The sequence below is a fragment of the Prinia subflava genome, chromosome 25 (assembly GCF_021018805.1).
Source record: "Prinia subflava isolate CZ2003 ecotype Zambia chromosome 25, Cam_Psub_1.2, whole genome shotgun sequence".
Taxonomy (NCBI): domain Eukaryota; kingdom Metazoa; phylum Chordata; class Aves; order Passeriformes; family Cisticolidae; genus Prinia; species Prinia subflava.
The window spans coordinates 5759335-5785599 of NC_086271.1; the positions used below are offsets into that span (position 1 = coordinate 5759335).

General features: G+C 45.6%; 2 protein-coding genes across 3 annotated transcripts in view; one reads left to right on the plus strand and one right to left on the minus strand.

Annotated features, from left to right (window-relative positions):
• Positions 1–430: 430 nt before the first annotated feature.
• Positions 431–7413, plus strand: CFAP298 (cilia and flagella associated protein 298). 2 transcript variants are annotated; one of them, XM_063419401.1, is made up of 7 exons: positions 431–893; positions 2019–2135; positions 3306–3373; positions 4864–5022; positions 5428–5559; positions 6834–6929; positions 7019–7413. In XM_063419401.1, the coding sequence occupies exons 1-7, from the start codon at positions 755–757 to the stop codon at positions 7127–7129; spliced, it is 822 nt and encodes a 273-aa protein (XP_063275471.1). In that variant the 5' UTR covers positions 431–754; the 3' UTR covers positions 7130–7413. The 2 variants fall into 2 exon arrangements, with proteins under 2 accessions (XP_063275471.1, XP_063275470.1); XM_063419400.1 differs by having other exon boundaries at positions 433–893; positions 1968–2135.
• A 4319-nt stretch (positions 7414–11732) lies between these two features.
• The window catches only part of EVA1C (eva-1 homolog C), a 32444-nt gene continuing 17911 nt past the window's right edge, over positions 11733–26265 (minus strand). The window contains exons 4-8 of the mRNA XM_063419397.1: positions 24096–24248; positions 17140–17283; positions 13796–13867; positions 13053–13145; positions 11733–12250 (exon numbers count right to left, since the gene is read on the minus strand). Of these exons, the coding sequence (XP_063275467.1) occupies positions 11850–12250; positions 13053–13145; positions 13796–13867; positions 17140–17283; positions 24096–24248 (863 nt within the window). The 3' untranslated portion in view covers positions 11733–11849. The remainder of the gene's footprint in view (positions 12251–13052; positions 13146–13795; positions 13868–17139; positions 17284–24095; positions 24249–26265) is intronic.

The window sequence follows — 26265 nt, forward strand, 5'->3', positions numbered from 1 at the left end:
TTTTAGTTGTTTTATCTCTTTCCCTTTAGTAGGGAATTTCCAGTGCATGTAGTGAGTTTTTATCTGGTAGTTTCTGTAGAGTGTCCTTGCGATCGATAAATTCTGCATTCTAGATGTCCAGCCTCACCAATCCCTCTTTCGCTCCCGGGCTTTGTTCATTTGATCTGAGTTAATTTATCAAAACTGAATGTTTTGGGACTTGTCCCGAGCTGTCCCCACAAAAGTAGCTTACAACAGCTTTGCTAAATACTGGCAGAGAGTAATTTAAGAATAGTCCACTATATGTAATTTATATACATATGGGTGACGACTAATTAAAGCAATTCTTGTAGAAGTTTATTAACCTCCTTGACTGCGCTTGCAGGACCTTCTGTGGCTGCCGGCGCCGGGCGGGGCGCGCGGGCCCTTTAAGCGCCTCGCGAGCCCTCACGGTGCGGCCGGAAGTGGAAGCGGCCGCGCGACCGCCCGAGGCGCCTCAGCGGCGGGTCCCGGAGGATCCCGGCGGGTCCCGGAGGATCCCGGCGGGTCCCGGAGGATCCCGGCGGGTCCCGGAGGATCCCGGCGGGTCCCGGCGGGTCCCGGCGGGTCCCGGCGGGTCCCGGCGGGTCCCGGTGCTGCCGGCGGGGGCGGCAGCGGCCCCCCCGCGCCCTCAGGGCCGCCCGAAGCGCCGGGCGCGGGCGGTCCCCGCGCTCCCTGCCTGCCTCCCGTATCCAGGGACTCGGCCGCGTTGCTGAGGGGCCGCCCCGACCCGGCCATGGTGCGGCTGCACGTCAAGCGCGGCGGCGAGAGCCAGTTCCTGCTGGAGGCGCCGGGCAGCGCCCGCCTGGCCGAGCTGGCGCCGCTGGTCGCCCGCATCCACAACGGGCGGCTGAAGGTGCAGCGCCTGTGCTCAGGTACCGCCGGGGCCGCGGCGGGCGGGAGCGGCCCCCAGGCGCCGCCCGGGCAGCGGCAGCGCCGCCCCCGCCCCTCACGGGGCCGTGGTAGCACAGCGCAAGCGCGCGTGCATGCCCGGCTTTGGTGTCTTAGTGAGGGCACGCACAGCGCTGAAAACTGCCGCTGCGTGTGCCGGTAGTGGCTGCTTAAATCGGGGCATCGCGGAATGATTTGATTTGGGAGGGACCTTAAAGCTTAAGCAGTCCCACCCCCTGCCATGGGCAGGGACACCTTCCACTATCTCAGGTTGCTCCAAGCCCCCTCCAGCCTGTCCATGGACACTGCCAGGGTTCCAGGAGCAGCCACGGTTTTTCTGGGCACCCCCGTGCCAGGGCCTGACCACCCTCACAGGGAAGCATTTCTCCTCCGTATCCCATCTAGCCCTACTCTGTTTGAAATTTAAAGACATTCCCCCTTGTCTTGTAACTCTAGGCCCTTCTCCAAAGTCCTCCTTCAGGGCAGTGTGCGGTGCTCCCAGCAGCGCCCCAAGGTGTGTGTGAGGTCATACTGGCCACCAGGAGCATCCCCTGCCATGCGGTGGAGTCAGTGACATGTCTCAATTAGTGCAGAGTTCACTTCTGAGGCAGCTTTAAAAAACATTTCCCGCCGTGCCGTGGGGCTGTCAGAGCAGGGACTTCTGTCAGGTGTGCTTGACCTGGGGGTGCAGCCCACCCATGCCTGCTGTGCAGCAGCCACAGTGTTTGTGGGGTGTCTGAGGCCATGCTGACGCTGCTCTGAAATTTAACAAATCTGACCAGTGAAATACCAAAAAGAAAAGGTTTACGGCCAGTGAGTACCACGAGGGTCCCTGCAAGTGTAATTTGTTACGTTGTTTTATGGGTATGGAAAATGCATACATTTAACGTAGTTACATCATCCATATATGCGCATTTATATCCATTATTCTTGGTCCCCTGTACTTAACCTCCTTAAAAACTAAAAATTAGGGGCAAGGTTTACCTTTGTGTGAAAGGCTTTTGTAAATGGACTATAGTAACAGAGACTTCTAATCATGTTCTCTAAACACTGTAAAGAGATGGAGGAGCTGGCAGAGCACGGTGTTTCCTTACCTTACAATATGCAAGGGCTGACAGATGAGCAGATCCAAGAGCTGAAGTTAAAGGATGAGTGGGCAGAGAAGTGTGTCCCAAGCGGTGGAAGCATCTTCAGGAGGGATGAAATGGGCCGAAGAAATGGATTTGGTGAGTCACATGTCAGTGCTTGTTTCTTTTCCTTTGGACACAGACAATCCATAATATAACAGGGAACCACAGATCCCTAATTCTGGAATGGGGTAGCCAAACTAAGTTCCATACACAGGAATTCTGTCTTGGGTTAGAATCTGGGGTAATGCTGATTAACGTGCCTAAAGAGCAGTGTAAGTTCAGCACGTAAACAATCACCAGGAGAAGTTTGACTGCTCCTGTTTAGTTTACTCTCCCCGTTTATATAAATGTTCCCTTGAGAACTGGTTTTCCTCCAGGGCTCCAAGATACATTAACAGGTTGTGTTTCTGGTATCTCTCTTCTTTTCTCACTGACTGGGCCTCAGATTCACTGAGGATGTGTTTGAAGGCGGGAGGACAGCCCTGTGATACTGACAAAGTTAGAACATTGTACAGTGTGTGTGTGTAAGCCAAACCGAGTACTGTGAAATGATGCGCTCGAGTGGGACATGGACTGGGAATGAGTATGCTTTAGCTGGCTCTTTGTTTTTGAGGACAGGCTTTTTATAGCAGTTAAAATAGATAACTGTCATATGAAATGCAAAACTGTCTTTGTCGTTAGATTGAGGTTTTAATTAGAAAAGAAAAGTCAGAAAACTGCAAGTTGTTACGCCCAGTTTTAAAGCATATCTGCCAGTACAGCTCACAATAGTCCAGCAGGGAAGGAGCCTTGGTTTGTTGTGGAGGGTATGGGATTATGGTTGTTGCTTTCTACTGAGGCCCTTTGTCCTAAATGAAGTTCCAGATGACAGCATCATGGAATCACAGAGTAGTTTGGGTTGGAAAGGCCCTTTAGAGCTCATCCGCTTCCACTCCCCTGCCATGGCCAAGGACACCTTCTACTAGACCTTGTTGCTCCAAGCCCTGTCCAGCCTGGCCTGGAACACTTCCAGGGATGGGGCAAATAAGAGTCACGTGTCTTTGGGAAAAGTAAGTTTGTTTGTCCTGTGAAAAATGCTGCTGGTTTCTTAAGTTAGTAAGAAATACAGAAGTGAACTATCTGTCTGGTAAGTAGGCTGCAGCTTAGTGGTGTTTGTCTTGCTTTGTGATTTGATCCTGCTTCATTTGCTCACGTGGAGTCTGGACAGATGTGTGCTCGGTTTCTTTGTAGTAAGTACAGACTGTGAAATATGTCTCTTACTTTTAGCTCCGAATGAAAAAATGCAGCAAGTTATAAAGAAGACTATAGAAGAAGCCAAGGCATTAATCTCTAAGGTAAGTTTCCTCAAGTGGTGTGTGGGGCTTTCCTAATAAGTGCTGTGGAGTTTGGCATCTTAAATAAAATCAGACCTTTTTTCAGTGCAAGGGATATGACGGTTGTTGAGAAATGCCATGAAGTGATGTAAATAGTCTAATAAAACCTGACATTTTGGTTAATGATTTTCTTTAAGGCTTTTGGCAAGTGGTTCAACAGGTTAAGGAATCAGATACTAAACTCCAGGGGAATGCTGGCAGCTGAGCCCATGTGGAACAATTAAATCACCTTCAGTTTTATCCTTGCAATTTGCTACTGATGTGTTCTTTGGGTGAATGCTTGTCGTGCTTTCTGGTGAAAAATTAACTGCATTCTGTGCTGTTCTTGGAGTTAATGAAGTCCTTTGACTTTTACGTGTAATTAATTGAAAAATGTGTTCTAATCTCTTAGATTATCACAGTATCACAGATGGTTTGGTTTGGAAGGGCCCTTAAAACTCGCCCAGTCCCACCCCCCTAACCTTCTGCTAGACCAGGTTGCTCAGAGCTCCATCCAGCCTGGCCTTGAGCTCTTCAGGGATGGGGCAGCGGTTAGGCCTTGGTTTGCCAAGCCCTTGGACTCGTGCTTAGTCCGGCTGGGTGCTGGGTTTTCAGAGACAAGCACAAGGTTTGGCCTGAAGGGGCGGTGCTCTCAGGCATTCAGATTCACACTGCCAAATCTGTAGGTGCTCTGTGTTGTATTTCAGCTTTTGTATGACGTTAAAACACAGATTTGGTAATATTTATGAATGGAGCTAAGGATAGTTTGGGAAGTGGTTTGTTTGGTTCACCACTTTATAATGACAAAAAAGAAGAAATATGCCTGTGTATTTGAGGTTAACCAGAACGTCCACAAGGAGGCAGCATTCCCTTACCTTAGTACTTACAAAACTGTTAAATCTGTCGGGAAGACCTTTATTTGTTTTCTTCCAGATGTGTCACGTTTCGCCTTTATCCTTGCCTTAGGGTTTGCAATGATCTCAAGTACTTGGTCTAACAGATCTCTGCATGAGCTGTGCAGTTTGCCAAACTTTACACTTGTCCTTGCATGTGCTCTGTTTTTTTTCTCAAGTTTTAAGCTCCTTCTCCATCGCTCACTTGAATTTTGCTGGCCTAAATCACGTTCATGAATCACAAGTGCTTGGAGCCAAAGCACCCCTGTCTGGCTCTGTGGTCATGTGTGTCCTGGTTTGAGTCCTGTGTTCCAAAGGCAGTTGTCTCCTGCACAGTTTAGTGAAGATCTCCCTTTTTTGTTTCCTCCCCCACCCCACGTAAGCAGGCTGAACAGAGGGGCCAAAGCTGAGAGATGTACTCCCAAGCCAGTATTCCATGAGGAAATTTGCCTTCCGAATACCTTTGTGCAGTCCGTTAGCTCTGCTCGGATGTCCCATCACTCAGCTCTGAGCTGGCCACAAAGCCAAGTCTTTCTGCAGGTTTGCTTGCATTGCCAGTGATCCCTGTCTGTATTTCAGAAACAAGTTCAGGCCAACGTGTGTGTGAATATGGAGATGGTGAAAGATGCATTGGAGCAGCTCCGAGGGGCTGTGATGATTGTGTATCCAATGGGATTGCCTCCACATGATCCAGTTAGGATGGAGCTCGAAGATAAAGCAGACCTGTCAGGAACTCATGTAAGCAATGATGTATTCCCATTATATCAAGTCCTGGGTTAGATGTGGGCTTTGCTGTTCTTAATCTTATCAGTGAAGGTTGTTTTCACCTCCAGTATGGAGCATCAGTTGCCCAAAGTGTTTGTATTAGATTAAGATAGAATGGAATATAAATAAAAATGCTATAGGTGAGTATTAGGAGAAAGATGTAGATGCAGAGTGCAAAATTACACTTCATGTTAGGAGCTCCAGAAAGATTTTTTTTTTTTTCCCCCTGAAAAAAAAATCTGGGTTTTTTTTTTTATTATTATTTTTTTATTTTTGTTGGTGGTGGTGGTTTTTTGTTTGTTTGTATTTGGTTTTGATTTTTTTAAAAAGCAAGAAAGAATACCCCCCAACCTCTTCACCGTGTTTATTTTGTCACAGGCTGGAACTGAAGTTATAAAAGAATCGGAAGCACAGTTGTGGTGGGCAGGAAAGCAGTTGGAAGAAACAAAGTTGCTCTCTGACTATATAGGCAAAAATGAGAAAACAACCATCATTGTCAAGATCCAGAAAGTGAGTATTGCTGGGAGTTTGCTCTGCAAGTGCCTCACCCTTGGTTGTCTCTTCTCTGTGGAGGAGAACTATCCGTAGGAGTATAAAATGGATTAGATTAGTTCCAGCGTGAGTGTCTTAAAACTGTACGTCTGTTTTAAGGTTTGAATGGATTATACTCTGAGTTTTTTCTTTAGTAATTCCTTAGCCTGTCATTTATATACAGTAGTTGCTATTTCTCGCTCTATAGTATTTTTGTGAAGTACAACAAAGAGCTATTTAAAGAACAGATGAAATACAAACTAAAAAGTTTTATGGCAGATCTTGCCACCTGCAGTGCATCCCTGAGAGGTAAGTCAGGTGATTTATGTGTTTGTCACTTAGAAGATGAGATTTGCTTTCTCTTTCCTCTCAGGGTCACTGGGAAATGATGTGGCATCCCAATAGCCACTGAAGTGTAGGCTCCCGGGAGTGTTGTCTGTTTAATTAGTTGAAGGTATAGGGGTTCCTCTCTGCCTAAACTCTCTCAGACCCTGTTTGTTCTCGAGAGCATCCACCACCTCCATGCAAGATGATGTGTTTGCAGTTGCTGACAGCAGGCGTTTTCTGCTTTGTCCATCATTTCTTTCAGGAGCACAGTTGCCTGGATGAGACATTTCCTGTTATTTGTAGTGGTGTGTAACTCCCTTACTTCCCTACTTTACTGAATCCTATGCTATCCTGTGTCTGTATGAGTAGGGGAGCCAAAGATGTGGGCCCATCCTGACATATCCAGAGTGACCTTAAAACAGATTTATTATGTCTTTAAGAATGGAAATTTAAGTAAAATAGACTCAATCATGTTTGCATCTTGCACTGATGTCCACAAAATTGACAGCATGATTCAGACACAGAGGTGAAAAAATAAACCTGACTTTAGAGAGTAACCCTCACTTCCCTGTGAGGGTGGGCAGGCCCTGGCACAGGGTGCCCAGAGCAGCTGTGGCTGCCCCTGGATCCCTGGCAGTGCCCAAGGCCAGGCTGGATGGGGCTTGGAGTAACTTGGGACAGTGGAAGGTGTCCCTGCCCATGGCAGGGGGTGGGATTAAATGATCTTCAAGGTCCCTTCCAACCCAAACCATTCTGTGATTCTGTGAATGCAGCCACAGTTTCTCAGCATTTATTTTCCTGTCCTGAGGGACCTTACCAAATCCGAGCAATCCAGTTGTCTGAAGAAAGGTTTTTGCTGTTTCTGTGTAACAGCTTCTCCTTGGTATCACAAATGGCATCAGCAACATTTCCAATTTCCCTTCCAGAAAGGACAAGGCGCTCCGGGGCGGGAGCCTGTGATCAGCCATGAGGAGCAAAAAGAGATGATGCTATACTACCACAGGAGGCAGGAGGAGCTGAAGGTGAGTGTTCCTGTGGTGCCCGAGAGCTGGGCTGCTCCCACAGGGGTCAGGCTGCATCCCTCACCGCCTCCCTCCCCTCTCTGCCACAGAAACTGGAGGAGGAGGACGACGACTCCTTTCTAAATGCTGAGTGGGCAGACAGCCATGCTCTGAAAAGGCAATTTCACGGTGTAAAAGACATCAAGTGGGGTCCAAGATGAAGCTCTGCAAACCCCTTCTTAAGCTGCTCGGTTGATGCTCTTGTTTGCAAGCAAGAAGTTGTGTTGTGTGTGGTAGATTCTTCTGACAGCAGCTGAAGTTGTCGCTTCTGTGGCCTTAGGTGTTCAATAAATGTTCATATTTCTCTGTGAGTGCAGCTGCATTTTGCAAAGAAATGAACAAATTCTCTTGACATTTGGTATTTTATTAGAAACCTGTCATTTGGATATGGAAATGTCAATCTGTTTCATAGCTAAATGATCTAGTAAATGTGCACTGGAATGTTTGGTGTTGTTCGGAGTGGTCTTTATACTCTCTTCTCATTCTTGCATTACTATTACGTGGTGTGCTCTGGAGAAGATAATTTATTTTGTACCAAATCAGTTCCCCTCAACTAATCCATGGAGAATGAAGGGGTTTTATGTGCTTGTTCACATTTCAACATAGCTATTTCCAAACTGTCAATTTGAAATGAGTTAGCCTCTTGATAATTGTTTAAAGGGAGTCTTTTTATATAAACACTAGTTACATCCTCATGGAATGCTTCATTTTCATTCTTCAGGTGTAGGGTTTTTTGCTGCTATATAGAGGTTGACAGTAATTTGTATACAAAAATAAGCATAATTTGCAGGAAGATTGGATAAACCCAAGTTTAATAGGACCATATCTCTTAGGGTGGAAGTAAAAAAATCATCATCATTTTCTGTATTAGTATGGTTGAAGAAACTCTGATAAAGTTAGAAGTCAAGTGTTTGCAGAACTCACAGCTTGAAGATTGGATGCAGAAAAGATAATTAACGCCATTCAATGAACTGTTCATGGTGGTTTTACTTCAATCACTGATTTTTTTAATTCTAGGGAAGGTTGGTGTCTTGTAGTTTTTCTTGAATCTCAACTTCACTGTAACATGACATTTACAAAAAGAAAAATCAGCATTTCTAAGTTGAAAAACCTCAAATATTTTTTATTTAAAATTTACGTGGAATTATTTCACATGGCACAAAAGGTTTTTAACAAAACATTGTTCTACCAGTTCCGAAGAGGAAAATCAGTGTCCTGGAACTTATAATATTCTCATTTCCTCTCTGAAAGCAAGGGAAAAGGAGGCACGGGAAATGTTTAACACAGATTCTGCACCCCTTTGACTGCTGCTCTCTGCTGTAATTGGTGTTGGTTTTTTCTTTAGCTGAGCAGACTTTCCATAGCACTGACCCTTTTTGGAGGTCTCACAACAGTGTTTGTGGATCTACTGGATTCTTTTATTGCGGCTGAAATTGAATGAACTGGAAGATGATTAAAGACTCCTGGACCCCAGGAAAGCCTGTGGGTATTGAACTGCCCAAGGAGATAATGAGATGGAAAGGCCACATTGTTTGCACAGGTTTGCAACTTTGTAGAAGTGTTTTGTCTTTCTTTTAAACCCCTTATTTCTGGAAGTTTGAGAGTAGCCATGCCCTTCCAGGGAGAAAATGCTTTCTCTCTCAAAAGAGACTCACAGCAGAACATTGCTAAAATTTTGGGTTTGTGGCCATATCACCATCCTGATGGAGGGAGACAGTTTCCACACCTGGTTTCATTCCTTTTCTCCTTTTCACAGTTTTGCTTTCCCACATTGCTCCATTCTCTGCCTCATTCAGGATTTGGAAGGATTTATTTATTACTTCCTGCAACCTCACCCAGCATTCCTGGCAACTTGAGGCCAATTTCAAGACAGGAGTGGGGAGTTCAAGCAGCCACATCAGCACTGCATATTGCCTTCCAGCAAGCCCAGATGTTGATGCTGGGTCATACAATTTCTGGATGTGTGTCATGTCCACAGCCATGTGTGGGGCACCAACCAAATAGTCCAAGCAACTTGCAAGCTGTCCTTTGCAGTATTTTCTCCGTAGGCTGCTCTTCTGGGAAATTGCAGGGATTTTACTGCTGAAACTTCATCCCACAGCCAGCCCTGTGTGTCCTTCCCATAGCATTGTGGCTCTTTGCCTCCTGGCACCCTCCCTGTGGATACCTCAACCCTCAGCCTGGAGAGATTCCAGCTACGGCACTTCAGCTGCTGGTCTTTTCAGGACTTGGAACAGATAAGTGCATACCTCATTATTTTTCTGTTTTGTCTACTGGATACTTTGGGTGTTGTTTCAGAAAGATCCAAATAATTCAATGTCTGTTTATCAGGTTTGTCCATGTTTGCCTTCACTCTTACTCTCAGACTGCTGTGAACAGTGAACATTTGGAAATGAGGTGAACCACTAATGGACAGCTTTCCCCAGTTAGACTTGGAAAGTTTATGCAAAAAGAATAAAATAGCAACCCAAATTCAGACTAAAAATAGTTCAGTCAAAGGAACAGATCCCAAGCAAAGCTTGACCTCCCAGCCTGGAGCAAAAGCTGCTTTCCCTGCCCTGCTGAGTTGCTGCTGGTGCTGGGGTTTGGACAGGGTTTGTCACTATGTTTGAGGATCCATTTAAACAGGCATGTATTATTAAGCACTGCACTTTTTTCCCCCCCTCAAAACATGTTCCCAGTGGCTGTGAAATGCTCCATCACGGGAAGCAGCCACTTCTCTGGCACCTGTGGGAAGTTTTTACTGTCTGCACACCAGTGTGTGGTGGCAGGCAGGGAGGAAAATCAGCAGGGGATCAGCTCATCAGTTAAATCACTATTTCAATACCAAAGATCTTTTTCCTCCAGGCTTGTAAAAGCAAGGAGAGGACTGGGAGCTGGGAAAAGTGGAACGTTTTTCCCCAAGGAAGGGACTAACTTCTAAGCTGCAAACTGATTTCTGCTGATCTGCTGCCACTGCAGTTGTTTTGCCACCAGGAATGAAGACCCTAGGTTCAGCTGGGAATCCAGTGAGGGAGATCAGATGGATGGATGTGTGGATGAGGTGAACAAAGCAGGGAAAGGACCTCTGTGCCCAGTGGCAGGAGCAAAGGCAATGGGCAGAAGCTTAAACACAAGAGGAACATCAGGGAACACTTTGTCCCTATGGGAGTGGCTGAGCACTGGCACAGATTGGCCAGAGAGGTTGTGAGGTCCCCGTCCTTGGCTGGACCAGGTGTTCTCCAGGGGGCCACTCCTAGGGCACACTGACCTTACCTAGTCTTGAGCAAAGTGAAGTCTGAAGGTAAGATAACTCCCAGCTTTTGTTGGGATGTCAGCTTATGGGCTGAAACCCTACTGAGGCATCCCAATAAAAAAATGAAAGAAGAAAATGCACAAATTTTAGTGACTATAAACCTCAACTGCCAGACAGATAACTTCCAAAAAAGATCAGCTGGAGATCAGCTGACCTGTGGGCCCCAGGCTCTCCAGAGGGGAGTTTCACCAGGACTCAGAGTTTTGAGGAGCCCACAAGAGCAGGGGCCTTTGGAGCCCCTGCCCTCAGGCCTGCAGGCCAGAGCCCAGCCCACTCCAGTAAAAGGAAGAGGATCAGTTTGGGGTTTTTTCCACTAGTATGGTCTGTCAGCAGGAGGAATTGTTGGGATGTAGATCAGTCCCTTTGTATCTGACCAGGAAATGGGTGGCACCTGCCCCATGAGTCAGGAGGAAGGAGCCAGCTCTGGCCCAGAGCCGTCCCCAAAGGCCAATTTGCCTTCTTCCACCCTCAGGACCAAGGCATGGGCTTCTCCAGACCTAAACCCATTAATCAATAAGCATAGCAGAGGTGGTGATGACTTCCTGCTGGAAAGGGGAGAGCAGTGGCCCAGCGGGATTGCAGCCAGGCTCTTGGGCTGTGCCCGACCTCTCCTGCAGTTTCCCAGTGCTCTGCATGACCTCGACCCTCCGTCCATCTCCTTAGCCTCTCTTCCTTCCGCTGATAGGATGCTAATTGCTGGTGAGATTTTTCCAGTTGAGCACAGGATTGTGCCTTAGTCATCCGAGCAAGCTCCCTTCCTCCCTTTAAAGTTTTTCCAGGCTTAATTCGACCTTGTATCAGTAGGAAATGACAAGCCATGTCACTGTTTTCTTTCCAAGTGTTTCATACTACGCTCTACCTGGACACACAGCATCTGAGTGGGGAAGCACAATGAACCCATGAAGAATTACCAATAGGAAGTGACATTTTTCCTCCTTTTGTTCAGTAAAATTCCCTATGGGCTGCAGCTAAAATATTGGAGACATTTTTAAGACAGGAAGGCTGTTGTGGTTTCAGCTTAGATACATTATTGTTTTAATTTTCTGTCCAACTGAAACCGAATCTGAGTAGTCTAACAGTTTTCAAGTGAAAAGTCCTGAGAATGTGACCTGCGTTCAAGTGCTGGCTCTAACCCTGCCTTAGGATCAGAAAAATGAACCCAGTCTTTCCCTTAAGTGAAGTATTCTTAGCGTGTGGCAACGTGAGGAGTCTTTTATGAAGGCAGCAGCCATTTTGGAGCTTGTCCTTCACAGATTTGCCAGCACAGGTAGCAGCAGGAGCATGTCTTGGGCAGGTTTGTTCTGATGGTTGTTGAGTGCATCTGCTTAAATATTTTCCACTTTTTAAAATATTCCTAAATATGCATTTGGCAGTTGATTCCAAATTACAGTGAAAAGTAATCTGTACCATGAGTTAAAGCTGTAGAGTGTTTTTCACTGAAGGATTTGTACACATTGTACGAAACCCCCTTTTTATTGCATATATTTCTTTTTATTTTACAAATAATTATATTCACTGATACAAATGTTCCTTCACAGAAGGTACATTTTTTTAAAAGGGATAGAGTGTCATCCAAAATAAGCCATTTATTGTTCATTAATATAAAATGTATTCATATTTCTAGGGGGTGTCATGTCCAAGCCACTGTTCATCCAGATTTCCTGTATGATCTGCTCCCTGCGCTCAATCCTTTCGGCCAGTTCGGCTGCCTCTGCTGAGTTATAACCTGAGTAAGAAGGTCTGTAAAGTCTGTCTGTCTCGTCCTGGGTGTTGGAAAGGGAGGAATCCTCCCCCTCCTCTTCCTCCTCTTCCTCCTGTGCACTGCTCTCGTAGGCTCTGGCACTCTCTGGCGCCAGTGGATCTCTCTTCCTGTGCAGTTTCTGGATGTCCCTAGGACACGACACGCAGATCACCAAGGCACAGAGTGTGAGGATTAATCCCACACAAATGCTGGACACAAACAGGAGAGCGGCTCTTTCAGGGTGATCTGCAGGCAAGAAAGCCAGGCTTAGTCACTCTACAAACTGCCAAGGCTGCTTACAAACCCCTCCTGCCGTTCCTGCAGTGTTCTGTAGCCATAGGGCACCCAAACCTCCTGACACTCACAGCTCAGCCCTGCCAGCTCTGCCTCTCTGAACTGCTGGGTAAAAATCCAGTCGGGTTATAACACTGTAAAATGACAACACAAACCCAACCCTTCATTGGCAGCCAGCTACCAGAACTCTGCACACCTTGTTTCCTCTTTCCAGCCATCCTGCCAAAATGGGCCTTGCCCTCACAAACGGGGCATGAGAAGAGCGACCCTGCCTCTGCAGGGCCTCGGCAGCATCTCCAGGCCAGGCTGAGTGCAGAGCACTTGTCTTCCTTCTGCTGAGTCACAAAACCTGCTTTGTCTCACAGCTCAGATGGCTGGCTTTGGGATGACTTTTTGCTTTTTTTTATTATTCCTTGGTGATCCATGTATGTCTGCAACCCAGCGTTTCCAAAGACAGATGTCTCCAGTGCTCTCACAGGTCAGGACCAGGTTGTCAAACAACCAACAGTCCCCATCGAAAATTTAAAAATATCTTGGCTGCAGTAGCTAAGAGAGTTTGACTTCTTCAAGGCTAGGAATAATCTCTAAATATCCATTATGCTGGGATTGTCCCATCCACAAGATTGTGATCATATTGTAATAGTGTCATTACCATAAACATGGGATTACTAGTTGTAACATTTGGAGTTGATCTTCCCTTTTCCCACAATGCCACAATCTAGTGAGCCAAACAATCTCAGCCTCATTTTCTTACCTCTAATGTATGCAAATGTAGCCAAGTAGTTAGAGCTAACAATAGTTCCATCTTTCTTTGGAAGTCTTGATTCCTTTGGATCAAGGTCGACACCTGTGACAGGAGGAGGTAAAGCAAATTCAATGAAGTTACTAAACTGGTACTCATCCAGTAACTTTCCAGCTAACAAGTCCACCCAAAACATGGGCAGGCCAGTGCCATGCTGAAGGAGCTGCAGAATACTAGACCAAACAATGGTTGATAAGTTAAATAAAGTATAATTAACAAATTATTGAAAATACCAAACATCTAGAAAATGGCACATTCATTTAAGAGTCTATTGCGAAGTGAAACCCGTTGTGCCTATTCCCATTGGGATTTCTGAAATAATTTTACTTCATGGAGCTTCACAGTTCTCCAATGGCCTTCCCAGCCCGACCATGCCATGTGCTCCTATTACTGTGGACACACATCAGCCTCATCCTTAACTTTGTGGCCTTTGAGAAGATCTGGTGCTGACGTAACTTGTACAAGATTCTTCACCTTAGATAATTTCAGTTTCAAACAACTACAGTTTCACTTCTACTCTTGCCAGTATGCTGGCTCTGGGCAGGTCACTCTTCCTGCAGCATTGCTGTGACTGCAGGACTGTGCTCTCATCCCACTTCCAGCCTGTCCTCTGCTCTCCAACAGGAGGAGGAGCAGCTCCTTAAGCAGGGTTTCCAGTACTTCATCCCAAGCCCTGTGTCTGTGGTGGTACATACCATCATTCTGTTTGATGGAAGATTTGTTATCGGGGACCAGGGGGTTGACAGCCGTGAGGATAAACTTAGGAACTGCAGACAAAAGACAAGTTGTGTTCTGTTAGTTTTAAGAACCCTCTCCCCAGTTAACTACAAATCCCACTGCTAATCCTGGGTTTATTAACTGGGTTTCCAACAGTGGTATTGAAGGTTAGCCTCAATCTTGGAGATCTTTTCCAACCTTGATGATTGTGTGCTTCTTGTGAAGCCAGGACAGCTTTGGGCCCGTGGCTGGATTCACACACACCAACCTGCTCCAGGAACATCAGTGCACCTCCATACAGCAACCTGCTCCTGCCCTGGCAACCTACTCCCTGTTTTCAACCCCTCAAGGGTGTCCCAGCCAGTGGATGGAGACAAAATTTGCCTTTAAATTCAGCATAAACTGGGCTACAGCCAGATGCTAAGTGGCATCTAGATACTGGGTTTGGGTGAGGATAATTCACTGTAATTCTAAGATAAATGTGAAAGTCTTGTGTGATGTCATTTGCAAAGCTTCTGAGACAGACACTTGGTGAGGAAGGTGGGGAGGATGGGAATAAATAAGCTGCATCTTTGTCATTTCATTAATTCATTCCCTTGGTAAGTGTTCAGAGTTTTCTTCTAATAATTAAAAGAACTGCAAGCAGGTGCATTGTACAGCCATTGAGAGTTCACATATTCTGTAATGGATGAATGGACCCTTCAGCCACACAGATCTTGGCCCCTGTTCCTGTACATGTCAAGGCAGATGGATTGATTTTCAGACTGATTGGGGGGGTGGTAAAAAAGGAAGAAATTTCACCTCTATCCCACGTAGAAACATTTGCCAAGAAATAGTACTGAGATAGTTAAATGGAACAGAGGAGACTGAGGTTTGCAGCTTAGCATAGTTTTCGTTTGGAAAACAACTAAAAATAGCACTTATTTCTGAGCAGAACTTCTCTTTCTGTGTGGGCTCAAAGTCAGAGCTGTTTCCTTTGCTGATGAAGGAATCCTTTTGGGAGTCTTAGCTCCTGTTTGCAGTGAAAGGCCAACAGATACACGGGGTAAATAAGCTCACTTCTATTTTGTCTTGTACCTCGTGGTAGTTTGTAGCTGTTTACCAGTGGTAGAACACTTTCCTTGGTGCATGGGGCAGACAGGGAGTGGGATTGATTCCAGCCAGCAGTATGCATTTGCAGGCCTGGCTGTTGTGAGCAATGTGCCTGTGTTGTGAACAGCGTCCTGGGAGGATGTGCCATCTCCAGCACTCATGCAGGACCTGAAGCTCCTGTTGCATGGCTTGGGACTCCTTCACCTATGCTGATGTTCCTCCTGCTGCCCTCCCAGGGGGAGCTCCCCAGGGCTTCGCTTCCCCTTTTCCCTTTGCCATTCAAATATTTATTGTAGGGGAATGTTTAATTCAAAATGGCACGGACAGAAAGAGCCCCTGGCTGCTTGCATTGCTTATTTTCATTACGATGCCTTTTAGATGGAAGAACTGGTACAGGCTACATCAGGTCACTGAACAGAACAGCTGGTACCAGCATAGGAATTTTTATTAAGGTAATCACATCTGTATTACAACTTGTCCCAGCACTGCTTTGGCAAGTAGGAGTCAGTCACCTCCTACAGGCTGCCAAAAACAGCCCACAAAGGGACTCTAGCATCCAGGGAGTATGGATACACCACGGGGCTGCAGGAGCCGCGTTTCCTGAGAGGGGATTCCCTGATCCTGAAGTGCAGGCTCAGCAAGAGCAGGAGGTCCCACCTTGTGCAGACAGGAGATGATGCTGAGCTCATCCCTGGAGGCACTGAGACTTCAAGAAACCAGCACCTCCCGGCTCCTGTCATGTTTTTACTGTCAGGAATGAACTGCAACTGTGAAAATGCAGCCAGACTCACTACCCCTAAACAGCTGCTGACCACTGGGTGGGGAGTATGGGGTTTTTTCACATTCCTGACCATGATAGAAATACATTGAAGTGTGGCACAGCCCTAAGAACAAAAGTGCTCTGCTCTGCTGAGTTTCTGTCCCTACGGGGGGAGATCTACTTGCATTATCTTTGGAAGCATCAGATTAGGAGGCATCCTCTATTGAGGAGAATGAATGTAAAATGTCATTCTGGAATATGCCAAATTCTTCCCGTGTTCATTAGATGATCTGTGAAATATCAGATCTGCAAACCATTGGCTAATGCTTCAGATTGCACAGCCCAGTAAGATTTGGCAGAGGAAAAACTCTTCCAAATATGTCAGCAACACAGAAGAACACTATTTGTTACTCATGTGTTTTTGCAAAACCACATCCCTAAATAACAGAAAGCATAACTGCAGTGCAAACAAACTCACTCTGCATCTCTGGTACACAGACGTGCAAAGAGGAACAACTTGTAATTTCACTCGTGATAATTAGCGAGAATTACATTAATCATTTATGAAGGCAGCTGCACAATAATACAATGTATTGGTGCAATGGCAGATTCCCAGATCTCTCCAGTAACAGGGAAGCTGAATTACTGCACCACCTTTCACAGCTGACAACCAATTCCTGGGGAGACTGAAAATCTCTCGGGTTCCCAGGTAGAGGTGACCTGGCCGTCAATCCCACCCTGCTGTTCTTAAAAGCATGTCTTAGGTAACCTGTGCCCTTTTTCCACTGCTCACTAGGGATGCAGCCAAAGGACTCTGCAGGATGTACCTGTGGAGCTGCTCCTATTGAAGTATTTTAGGGAATTCTGCTGGGCTTTTAGGAAATTATATTAGTCTATAGCAAGCAATATGGAAAACTGTTCCCTCTTGTCTGAGGAATGAGCTGAAGTACGTTACAATCCTGCAAGGGATGTATAACTTCAAGCCTTTACTTTTCATAACCCTTCCTTTTCCTTTCTATGAGAAAGGAGACCCCTCTGTGAGGGAGAAGCTGTAGATGTACTCACATGAATCGGGTTTCAGGACTGGGCTTGTACACAGTGCTTCAATTATGCTGGACTGGGTTACCTGCACTGATGCCAGGCAATGCCAGTTTATTTTTCCTAGCTCTGTTGCATGTGAACTCTGTGGAACAAACTCTTATCTTGATAGTATTTCTCAAAAATACTGAATTACCTAGTTGATATTTTATTGTCGGTTGCACTTTTATAGCAAAACACCCCTTAATGCCAGAGTCTTTGCCAGGTGCCGCTGTGCCCAGGGGCTTGTTCACATGTTTTGTATGGCTGTGTCACAAACTTCCTGTGTTAAAGGGAAGTGGATGTTTAGGAAGGCTTAGTGCCCATACGTGGATGTGTGTGTGTCTTTGCAAGCAGAAATGAGGGCTTGAAAATTACTGCATTCACTCTTACCACATGCATAGCTGACGTTTAGGTATTTTGTCACACCAGGTAGGCATGGACTTCCAAAATCCCGGCTGGTGACAATGATTTTGCATCTCTGCTTCCCGTAACACCTTTTTGATATCACTTCCAGCGCTGTGTAAGACAAACAGTCTGAAAGAAAAAAAATACATACAGTAAATACACAGCACCCTGGTGTTATCTGAAATGAGAGCTGCTGGATGCATGACTAGAGATGTAAATCTGCAGCTGATCTCAGGTGTAACTTGGCTTTACCAGGGTTTCAGAGTTAAATATTAAGATTTGTCAATGCAATGAAGTCAGCTGCAACAACAACGTGAACTTGCAGTGAGGCAACTCTCCCATGTTGCCTTGCAGGTGCACGCTAAGGGTGCAGGAAGAGCATCCAATAAGCACATCCAAATAGCTCTACATCTCTTCTGTCTCAAATCAAGAGAGACAAAATGCTGTTTCCAAGTCCGTGTCTTGGCCCTGGGTTACTGAGATGAGTCAACTGGATATCCAAGTTCAGTTCAAGTCAGGTGAGATCAGTTTTTATGTATTGCAACAGCTTAGGCTACAGGGAAGTTCAGGGTATTAAAAAGTAGCTTTTGATTTACTATGAAGAGGTCAGAATGGGTTCAATATTTAACCAAGGAAACATGTGGCTTCCAAAAATGGGTTTTACACTGGAGCTGAAATTATTTGGGAAAGTGTGTGAGTCACACTCTGCTTTAAAAAAAAAAAATCTCTAAATGTGATTAAGTTCTCTGTATCCACATTTGCTAAACTCCCAAGATACAAGGTAAAAAACACCCCGTAGTTTTGGTTTCTGAACAGAAAGGATGCACAAAGGACAATTTTGGAGCAAGTAATACTTCTCTGAATCTTTCTGTCTCGCTCACACACTTTGGCTTTCTCTGTGTGACAGATACATCTCACTCCAGGCTTCTGAGGCAAGAGTGCTCTAGAGGTCTGAAACATCTTTCTCTGGGCATTAAAACAGTCCGCCTTCCTGCATTAAAGGATGGCCTCCAGTCACATGTCAACTGCTGAAGGTCATTTTTGCCTCTTTAGAGGAAGGACAAACGTTTGCAAAGACGGTCCAAGGGTTCCCCAAATCTGTTTGAAAAGAAGAGAAGGTGGAGTTCTTGACATTTAATGTGTGCAAGTGGGGCAGATTTGTGATTTTTAGAGTTAACTCCTTGACACCAGCACTAAATAAGTCATACACCTGGGCAGAGCCATCAGGAGATATTGGGCTGATCTGTCTGGCAAAGGGCTCGTGGATTGCTTTGTTTAAGAGAGAGCTCTGACTTTTCAGAGACCTAAAATCCCAGTGCCTGTATGTCCCAAGAGACTGCTGGGAAGGCAGGGAAGGGATGACCTACAGCATCGGGTAGTTCTGATTAAGTAACTTAGCAGTTTTAGTTTCCCTCCCTGGCAATTTCAGATGAGTAAGGATTTATTTGGATGGATGTTTTAGGCAGCCAATAGCTTACTTTGACAAGTACAAAACCAGCTAGAGAATATCAGGAGAATTGTTGGGTGATTCATAAATGAATGGATTGGAAGCACAACAGTAAACTGTCAAACTGAATGTTTTTATAGAATTTCCTGCCCTGAGAGCTACTCTTGGTGCCTCGTAAAACCAGGAGGATGCTGTGCTGATGGTTTTCTGCATATTCAGTGATGTGGCAAGTGTATGTTTCATTTTGCCTTTGCTCATGTTTCTGTGGGACTTAATAGCTCCTTATCGTCTCTATCCGTGTTGGATTTGGCTCCTGTGCCCGAGAAGTCAGTCATTGTATGCCTGCAGGTTCTTGGCAGGGCAGGTTTGGGAGAACCTCCCAAGGCTTGCCTGGTGTCACAGGTGAGTAAAGGCAAACCATGGCCTGTTTCTTCTGTGGGACAGGACAGACACTACCTGGAAAGTCTTATAACATAAAAAAACCTATTGTAAACTTCCTGCGCTCTGAAAAGATTTTGGGTTTTAGTGATGCAGTAAAAAATCCTGTCTAATTTACATGTGGCCTTGCTGCCTTCCCACTAGTTCTCGCAGCAGCTATGATGGGATTAACTTGAATAACTTACCTTTCTCCTGGTCAAACACCTTTTTCCAGTGACTGAATGAGGAGAGGTCAGTGCTGTGTTTTGAGTAAAGGAATCCCATGGAATGGGCCCAAAGAAACCATGAATTGGGAGATGAACATAAATACGCAATGTGGCTTCTTTCTGACTACGTGCTGTTTCATCTACACAGATATCCCTGGGGCTTGTTAGACTGGTACCTTACATTTTCAATAACCTGCCTCTGGAAAGGCACATTCCCAGAGTGCTAGCATCCAGCGGTGGCAGACAAGGCTGCAGTGTGTGGCTGGGAAAACACTCCCTTTTTCATGCTTTTCTCTCAAAATTGCCTGTTCCACACCAAGACTGTCGGTGGATCTTTTGTACCAGACACTGCTATGGATGGCACAGGACACGGGTGTCAAGACGAGGTTCTTAATGCAGTAATAAACTATCCAGTCTGGCTGCAGCTATTTAATAGTTGGAGTAGAAAGCCTTGTTTCTGAAGGAAAGGCTCTTTCAGCTCCCTAATTAGCTTTGTTTGGGAAAGTTTTGGCATGCAAATGACATGCCATAAATCACGCAGGCTTTAATGAGAAGTAATTTGTCTTCTGGTTTCTTAAAGCTTCTCTCAATTCAGACAGGAGGAGCTTTCCCTCCCTTTCTTCCCACCCCGCTACACAAAACCTGCAGGTGATGGAGCATCTTGTGCCAGGCTCTGGCGGCAGTGTCCTGTCCCACCCTCTCCAAAAGTTTCCAGCTGCTTTTATCCCCAACTGCTCCCTAGACCGCTTTATGTGTTCTGTGCCCACCCACAGAAGAATAAGGAGCTCGCTTTTAAAATCAACTGAAAGCAAAGATTTCACACCTCCAAATCAGGATGGCTTGTGCTTTGTGGAGCCCAGATATCAGCTATGAGGACAAGAACTGACAAGGGGGAACGGTGGAGTTTGGGGCAAGCTAAGGCTGTAGACTCCTAAAGAAAGTTGCTGAAATAATATGGTAATTTATGCAAGCGCATGGCACACAGGGTCCTGCCTGTGCATCAGAAAAGGGCCACTGGAACTGCTGATTCCAGCAGAAACACCCAACGTGATCAGCAGCACTTTTGTACAAAAAAACCCCTAAACTTGGTCTCTCTCTCCTCCTTGCACATGCATGTGCAGCGTGGGGGATCCATCCCACCAAACACTAAGGGCAAAGGACAAGTGTGGCTCTCCATTTCCTGGCAGCAGGAACCAGACTCCCTGCTCCTGCATGTGCACAGGCAGGACTCCTTGGCTTTGTCTGGACTTGAGGGCCAAGTGTACTTTTCCAAACCCTTCACAAATGTGAGCCATGAAAAAACAGACACAAGAAACCCGTGAACTGCTGGTAAAGAAAACATTACTGGTTGAAGTGAAGTGTGTCTCAGTGTGCTCCAAGCAACCTCCAGCAGCCAAATCTGATCTTCCCTGTTCATCTCAGAAGAAAGTTATTTGGACTTTAAAAATGGTGGCTGGTTTCTTCTCCCTTCAAACCATCCTCATCCTGCCCCTGCTCTGAAAACCTCTTATTTTAAGGGAGTTTTGTCTTGACAACATTCATTGGGGCATAGGGATGCAATGGCTCCTACTTGCACCTCTAGGGGCCCAAAGCACCTCCTAAACTTCCCAGTTTGCTTGGGCTGACACAGGCAAGGACCTTTTCACATCTCATGTCTGCACATAGAGAGAGCTGACTTAGGGGGTTTTGTGGTGGAAGCAAAATTGAACTCTTTTGTCCTTACTTTTGCATCCACAAAATTCATTTGACTCCTGTCTCCCACACCCCAAAGTGCCAAGGCAGTGTGGAAAAGTTTCCAGATCTGCCTAAAGCTGCTTGTGCCTTCTTCACTGCTGTTTCTTCTGCTCTCAAGAGACCTTCCCAGGGGACAGGCTTACTCCAGGCAAAGAGTCCATCTTTTAGTACAGGACAGAAACCAAAAGCTTTTCAATCAGTCAGTGAGTAAGAGACAGAAGGCCCTTTGAACTGGCTACAATGGTCACTGGTGCTTGGGGGAACACACATCTGCACAGCCAATGTGCATCCAGAGGAATTTCTGGGAAGGATATTGCAGTGTTCTAGCATGCAAGTTGAACCTAGAGGTGACCCACTCCCAAGCCTTCTTTCAAGTATTTTCATGTATTAACAAGAGTAATTTATTATTTGAGAGGTGTTTGTTGACCTGAATCTTCCTGGTGCTCTCTATGGTAACCTGTTCTGGCACAATTCTTTAACTTCTTCTGACCAATAAATTTTCTGTTTCCTCATGCACATGTTAGTACAAATATAAAATAGATAATGGGTCAGAAAAGACAGCAATTCACACAAGAACAAACTGCTATGGTTTCCTGCTTTGGTGCTGGGCACAATGGATACCTCTAGGCAGAACCATCTGCTACAGAACCACACCCAGAATTTCCTTGTGGAGTTTTTGATAGTCTTAGTAAAACAGGGAAGTTGCTTGCTGGAAATTCTGTACAGTCTTAACAGTGACAGGCATTTGGATGGCTGCAGAAGCTGTTTTTTACCATTACACTGGCTCAGAAAACTAAACATGCTAAATATGGAGGTGAGGCTCAAGATCCTACAGGTGCTCAAGGCCACACAGATACCTCCCACAGCAGAGATGGATTTATATCATTTATTTCCTATGTGGAGAAGAGCCTTTATGCCAAAGAAGTGTCGTGTTTTCCTGGGTTCCCTTTGAAGCAAAGCTCTGAAAATCTGTCAACTGATTTGACAGGTGATTCACAGAAAAGCGACGCTTGAGAACACGTCTGTCCTTACCCAAAGCTGCTGTTTGTCACTGCTATCCCACGTATCAACAGGTAGCCAAGATCTCGGGGAGTATCCACTTCAATACCCAGTTCACCTGGCAGGACCGTATCCAGTATGGAGAGATGCAAAGCTTTTGAGCTCACCAGAGACTTTCTGGGCCTGTCATTAGGACCTTTGGGTGACTTCTCTTTTGCACAGTGCTAAAAAAAATCGCCTCACAGTTTCTCTGTGATGCAGTGAAAGAACTGGAATGGCTTGAGTACTGCCTTAGGCTGAGTTGCACCAATGTGAGCAGAAACAATAATGCATGTGTGGTGGAGCCAAGTCAGCTTTTGGTGCAAACAGAGATAGGCACATGGGCTCTGATTCAGGAAGGAAGAGCTGTCTCAAGTCATTACATTCAAATTACCGGTGTTTTCCCTGAGAGAAAGGTACACAATCATTGCAGAAGTCTAGTCATGCACCCACTTACATCTGTAGGGGCTTAAATAACCACACAAATAAGATTCAGGCTCGAGACAGATCTGGAATCAATTTGGTCTGGCTCCGAAGTGCCAAGTCTTTTGTGATAATTGAATGTGAACTCCCATGCCACAGGGGGCTTTTGGAAATTCCACCGCCCGCAGAAAGTCAGTGGTACAATGCAGGAAGAGGCCAAGCACCTCCATTAAGTAGCAGCAAATCTATACAGGGATCTACCCTGTATGTGTTTGTCTCAGGTTTTATGCTCTCTCCTTTAACTAGGGTCTTAGGCTGCTTTACAGAACACAAAACCAGTGCCAGCCAGGGTGTTGCTGCACATGTGTTTGCACACTGGGGCCACAGCAGAGCTTGTTGCTGTTGCAAATTCTTTCTCTTTATCCTCGGTAACTTTATCCAGTAGGAAAGGTTTGCAGAATTGTCATCTGTGATCTGAATGCTGACATTAGAGGCAAGGGAGTGATTTTGAGAGGTCAGTGAAGTGCAAGACATTAGTAAGTGTGGTGGCAGCCTCTCTCAAGACATCTCTACCCTGCCTTGTGTCACCTGTTAATGCCACTGTCATAAGGGGTGTGGGGGGTCTGTCAGAGACCTTCTGAAATGTTTTCTCGACAGAACAGACAGGCACAGCTAAGTCTGTGTGAAGGCCCAAGAGAGCCGGTGTGAAACACAGACCTGGTAATATTAAATAGAATCTTGTCTAAGAACAGATTGCGATTTTCAGCCAATAAATTTTTAATAGTATCTTATCTATGTAACTGCATAGAAACATTGGCTTGCAGACAAAAGGCTCTTAAGATTAATTATTGATCTCTTCTTGATGTTCAGAGGTGCTTCTTATAGATGATACGTAAAGCATGTTTCTTAGAGGCAACGTTAAGCCTTTGCACAGGGCTGGCATCGGTCTTGCAAGCCCTCCCCTGTGTAGTAACAAGGGATTTGAACAGCACACTCATCTTGTGCTGGCCTTCTCCATGGCATGAACAGTTACTTTCATGCCTTCAGTGTCACCACGGAACATGTTATTCAGTTTATTGCTATGTACATAGGACTTCCTGACTTGGTGCCAGAGAGAAGTCCCGGGTAGATTTAACTTTTTAGTGTGCCACCACAGCCTTGGGGTCTGGTCATACACCAGCACCTAAAGCAGTCCCCTGCCCCATGCACCCTCTGTACAGTCTGCAGCTGATATCTACTAAGGCAGGGAATATCTGGCAGAAACAGGCATCAGAGAAGAAGGAGCAGTAAGACAGTATCATGACACTTGTGTCACCTGGTCATTATCAGAAGCTGGAGGAAGAAGAGAGGCAAACAGCTGATATTTGGTACATGTCACCTAAATTCTAGACAAGCAAGGGAACTAGTTTTTGATGCTAATCATACTAAGAACTGATTAACTAGATGAAAGTTTATTACTTTGCTGCATTTCTTACTCTATGTTCCTCCCTCATACTGGGCAGTTCGTTTGAGTTTCAGAAATAATCTCTCTCACATTTCCATCACTGATGCTTTCGAAACACCATTGCTCTTGCACCTGAAGCTCCTCCCCACCTGTGTCCTCTCTTCCCTGTGCTCCTGTCTAGAGAAGGTCCCTTAGTGGTGCCCAGACATACCAAAGGGAGGGGTGTGCTCCGCCTTTGTTGAGCAGACGCTCTCCTCGTGTGCCCATCTGCCGTAGGTGGCCGAGTAGATGATAAGAAACTTGGATTCCTGACAGTGGAGCTTCAGTTCCTGGTTTTCACATGCTGATTTGGTTTTGTATTCAGCTAAAGTAGAGGCAAACAGCAATATGATAGCATGAGGCAATTTAAATAGCTAGACTGTTAATACCAAATAGCAGCAGGACAGAAACCAGCTTTCCTGCAAATGCTGTTGCAGGTGACACGCGGGACCTGTACAGCCAGACACAAAGTCAAGAGCAGAGTGCTTCTTCCAAATGAATTGTGCCCAAGTGACTCTCTAGAGCCCATGGCTCCATTTTGAACAGAACAGAAAACCCTAATTTTGCCAATCTCCTTTTCCAGCGGAATAGCCTCCCTGCTTTCCTGGCTTTCGTTCCACTCCTGCTCAGCAGAAAAGCTTCGTCCTTCACTTTTGCCTCTCCTCAGGACACTGCTGCGTTCTGCGCGTGCCTCGGCTGCCTCTGCACCCTCATCAATCACGGGCAGGGCTGGCACTGCTCAGCACAGCCCTGGGCGAGGCACAGACAATAGGAGGACAAAAGGCCAGGAGGGGTCCCCATCCCACGGCAGGCAGTGCTCTCAGCTGTGTTTGCACTGCTCCGCCGAGGTCAGGGGGTTTCCCTGGGCAGCATTATCCAGCAAGGGCTCATTTGAAAGTTTGGCTGGCAAAGTGAGGTCAGCCTGAGAAAAATCCCCCCCTCCCTTGCTCAGCTGGCACAGGCACCCTGGCAGTACCCTCAGCAGAGGTGGGGAAGGCACTGAACGCTCATCTTCATGGCTTGTCCCTCCTAGGGAACCCCTTTAAATCTGCCACCTGGTCAACAAGGCTCTTCCTGGCCTAAGCAGCTGCTCTGTTCGTGGCATTTTACCTTCTTAAGTCTTCCAGGTTGAGCTGTGGTGTGCCAAACCTTTTTATGGCAGATAATGCCAAGGAGAAGAGTTTATTCTCCTCCATTTTTTTTGTCATCAAAAATGTGAAAACAGGAAAAGGAGATTACAGAGCTGAGCAGAAGAAAAGGGAAACCTTATTGTTAGCAAGTGGTGTCTCTGTGAGTGGAGGGTGGGTGCTGGTTCTTCGGGAGAGAGAAACTGGAGAGAGAAAAACCTCCTGTCTACTCATGAATGAAAACATTATTGTTTCATCCAAAACAGAACAGATAGAACAATGGGTTAGTGCTCTTGGTGACAGTCCAGTTTCTTCCATTTGAGTTCATCAACACCCTTAAGTGTAAAAAAAAGAGTGATTTTGAAAAATACTTTGAAAACATTTTTGAAAATATTTTGAAAAAACTTGACATACTGCAGGCTGTGACTTCTGCAGAAGCACCCGCCATGCTATGCACACATAAATAGGCCAAAGCCCTGGGGTCTGTGCCCACTGACTGACAGCCTGCAGGTGGACTCTGAATCTGCCTAGCTGTGCTGGAGAAGCTGTGGAAATATGTATAATCCCAAGTGGTATCAGATAAGGAGAAGAGCCCACCATAAACCTCTGCAAAGATACAGCAATAATTCCAAATAGATGAAAACCTAAGGGATTTAGGCAACTGCATAAGTGCCCACTTGAAGGCAAGGAGACTGCAGAATATACTTGATGTTATCCTGAAGTGATTTCCTGAGTAAGGATGTTTTCCACTTCCAAGACTAACAATATTGGTATCTTACCTACAAATATAAATTTCCTGTCACAAGAAATCATGTCATTTGCACTGGAATTTGACTATTCCTCAGTTCTGAAGGCAGCAGTTGCTGTTGAATATGCTTTTGAGCAGCTTTTTTAAAATTCAGGTCATAGTAAATACTATATACTCTAAGAAGCTCATCTCCCATGGGAAAAATATTAAGCAGCTTCTGAAAGTAATAAACAGGATCCCAATTCACTTTTGATTAGCAAAAAGAGATTTCTAATGACACAGACACTGCTATGATATTCAAATCCATCTATTACTAATAATGGACTAATTGCAATATGCAAAAATAATTAAACTATTGATATAATAAAACAGATACTGAAAATTTTAGATTTCAGCCTCTTTTTTTCCCTCTAATGATTGGCCCAGTGTATCTCCCTGGGAGTTCTTGAGGCAGTGCCATATCAAAG

Excerpts from the sequence above, each read along its gene's own strand:
- CFAP298 (XM_063419400.1), top strand. The coding sequence starts at position 755 with ATGGTGCGGCTGCACGTCAAGCGCGGCGGCGAGAGCCAGTTCCTGCTG. Across the intron at positions 2,136-3,305 it reads GGGCCGAAGAAATGGATTTG|CTCCGAATGAAAAAATGCAG; the intron begins GTGAGTCACATG and ends TCTTACTTTTAG. Across the intron at positions 5,023-5,427 it reads CAGACCTGTCAGGAACTCAT|GCTGGAACTGAAGTTATAAA; the intron begins GTAAGCAATGAT and ends ATTTTGTCACAG.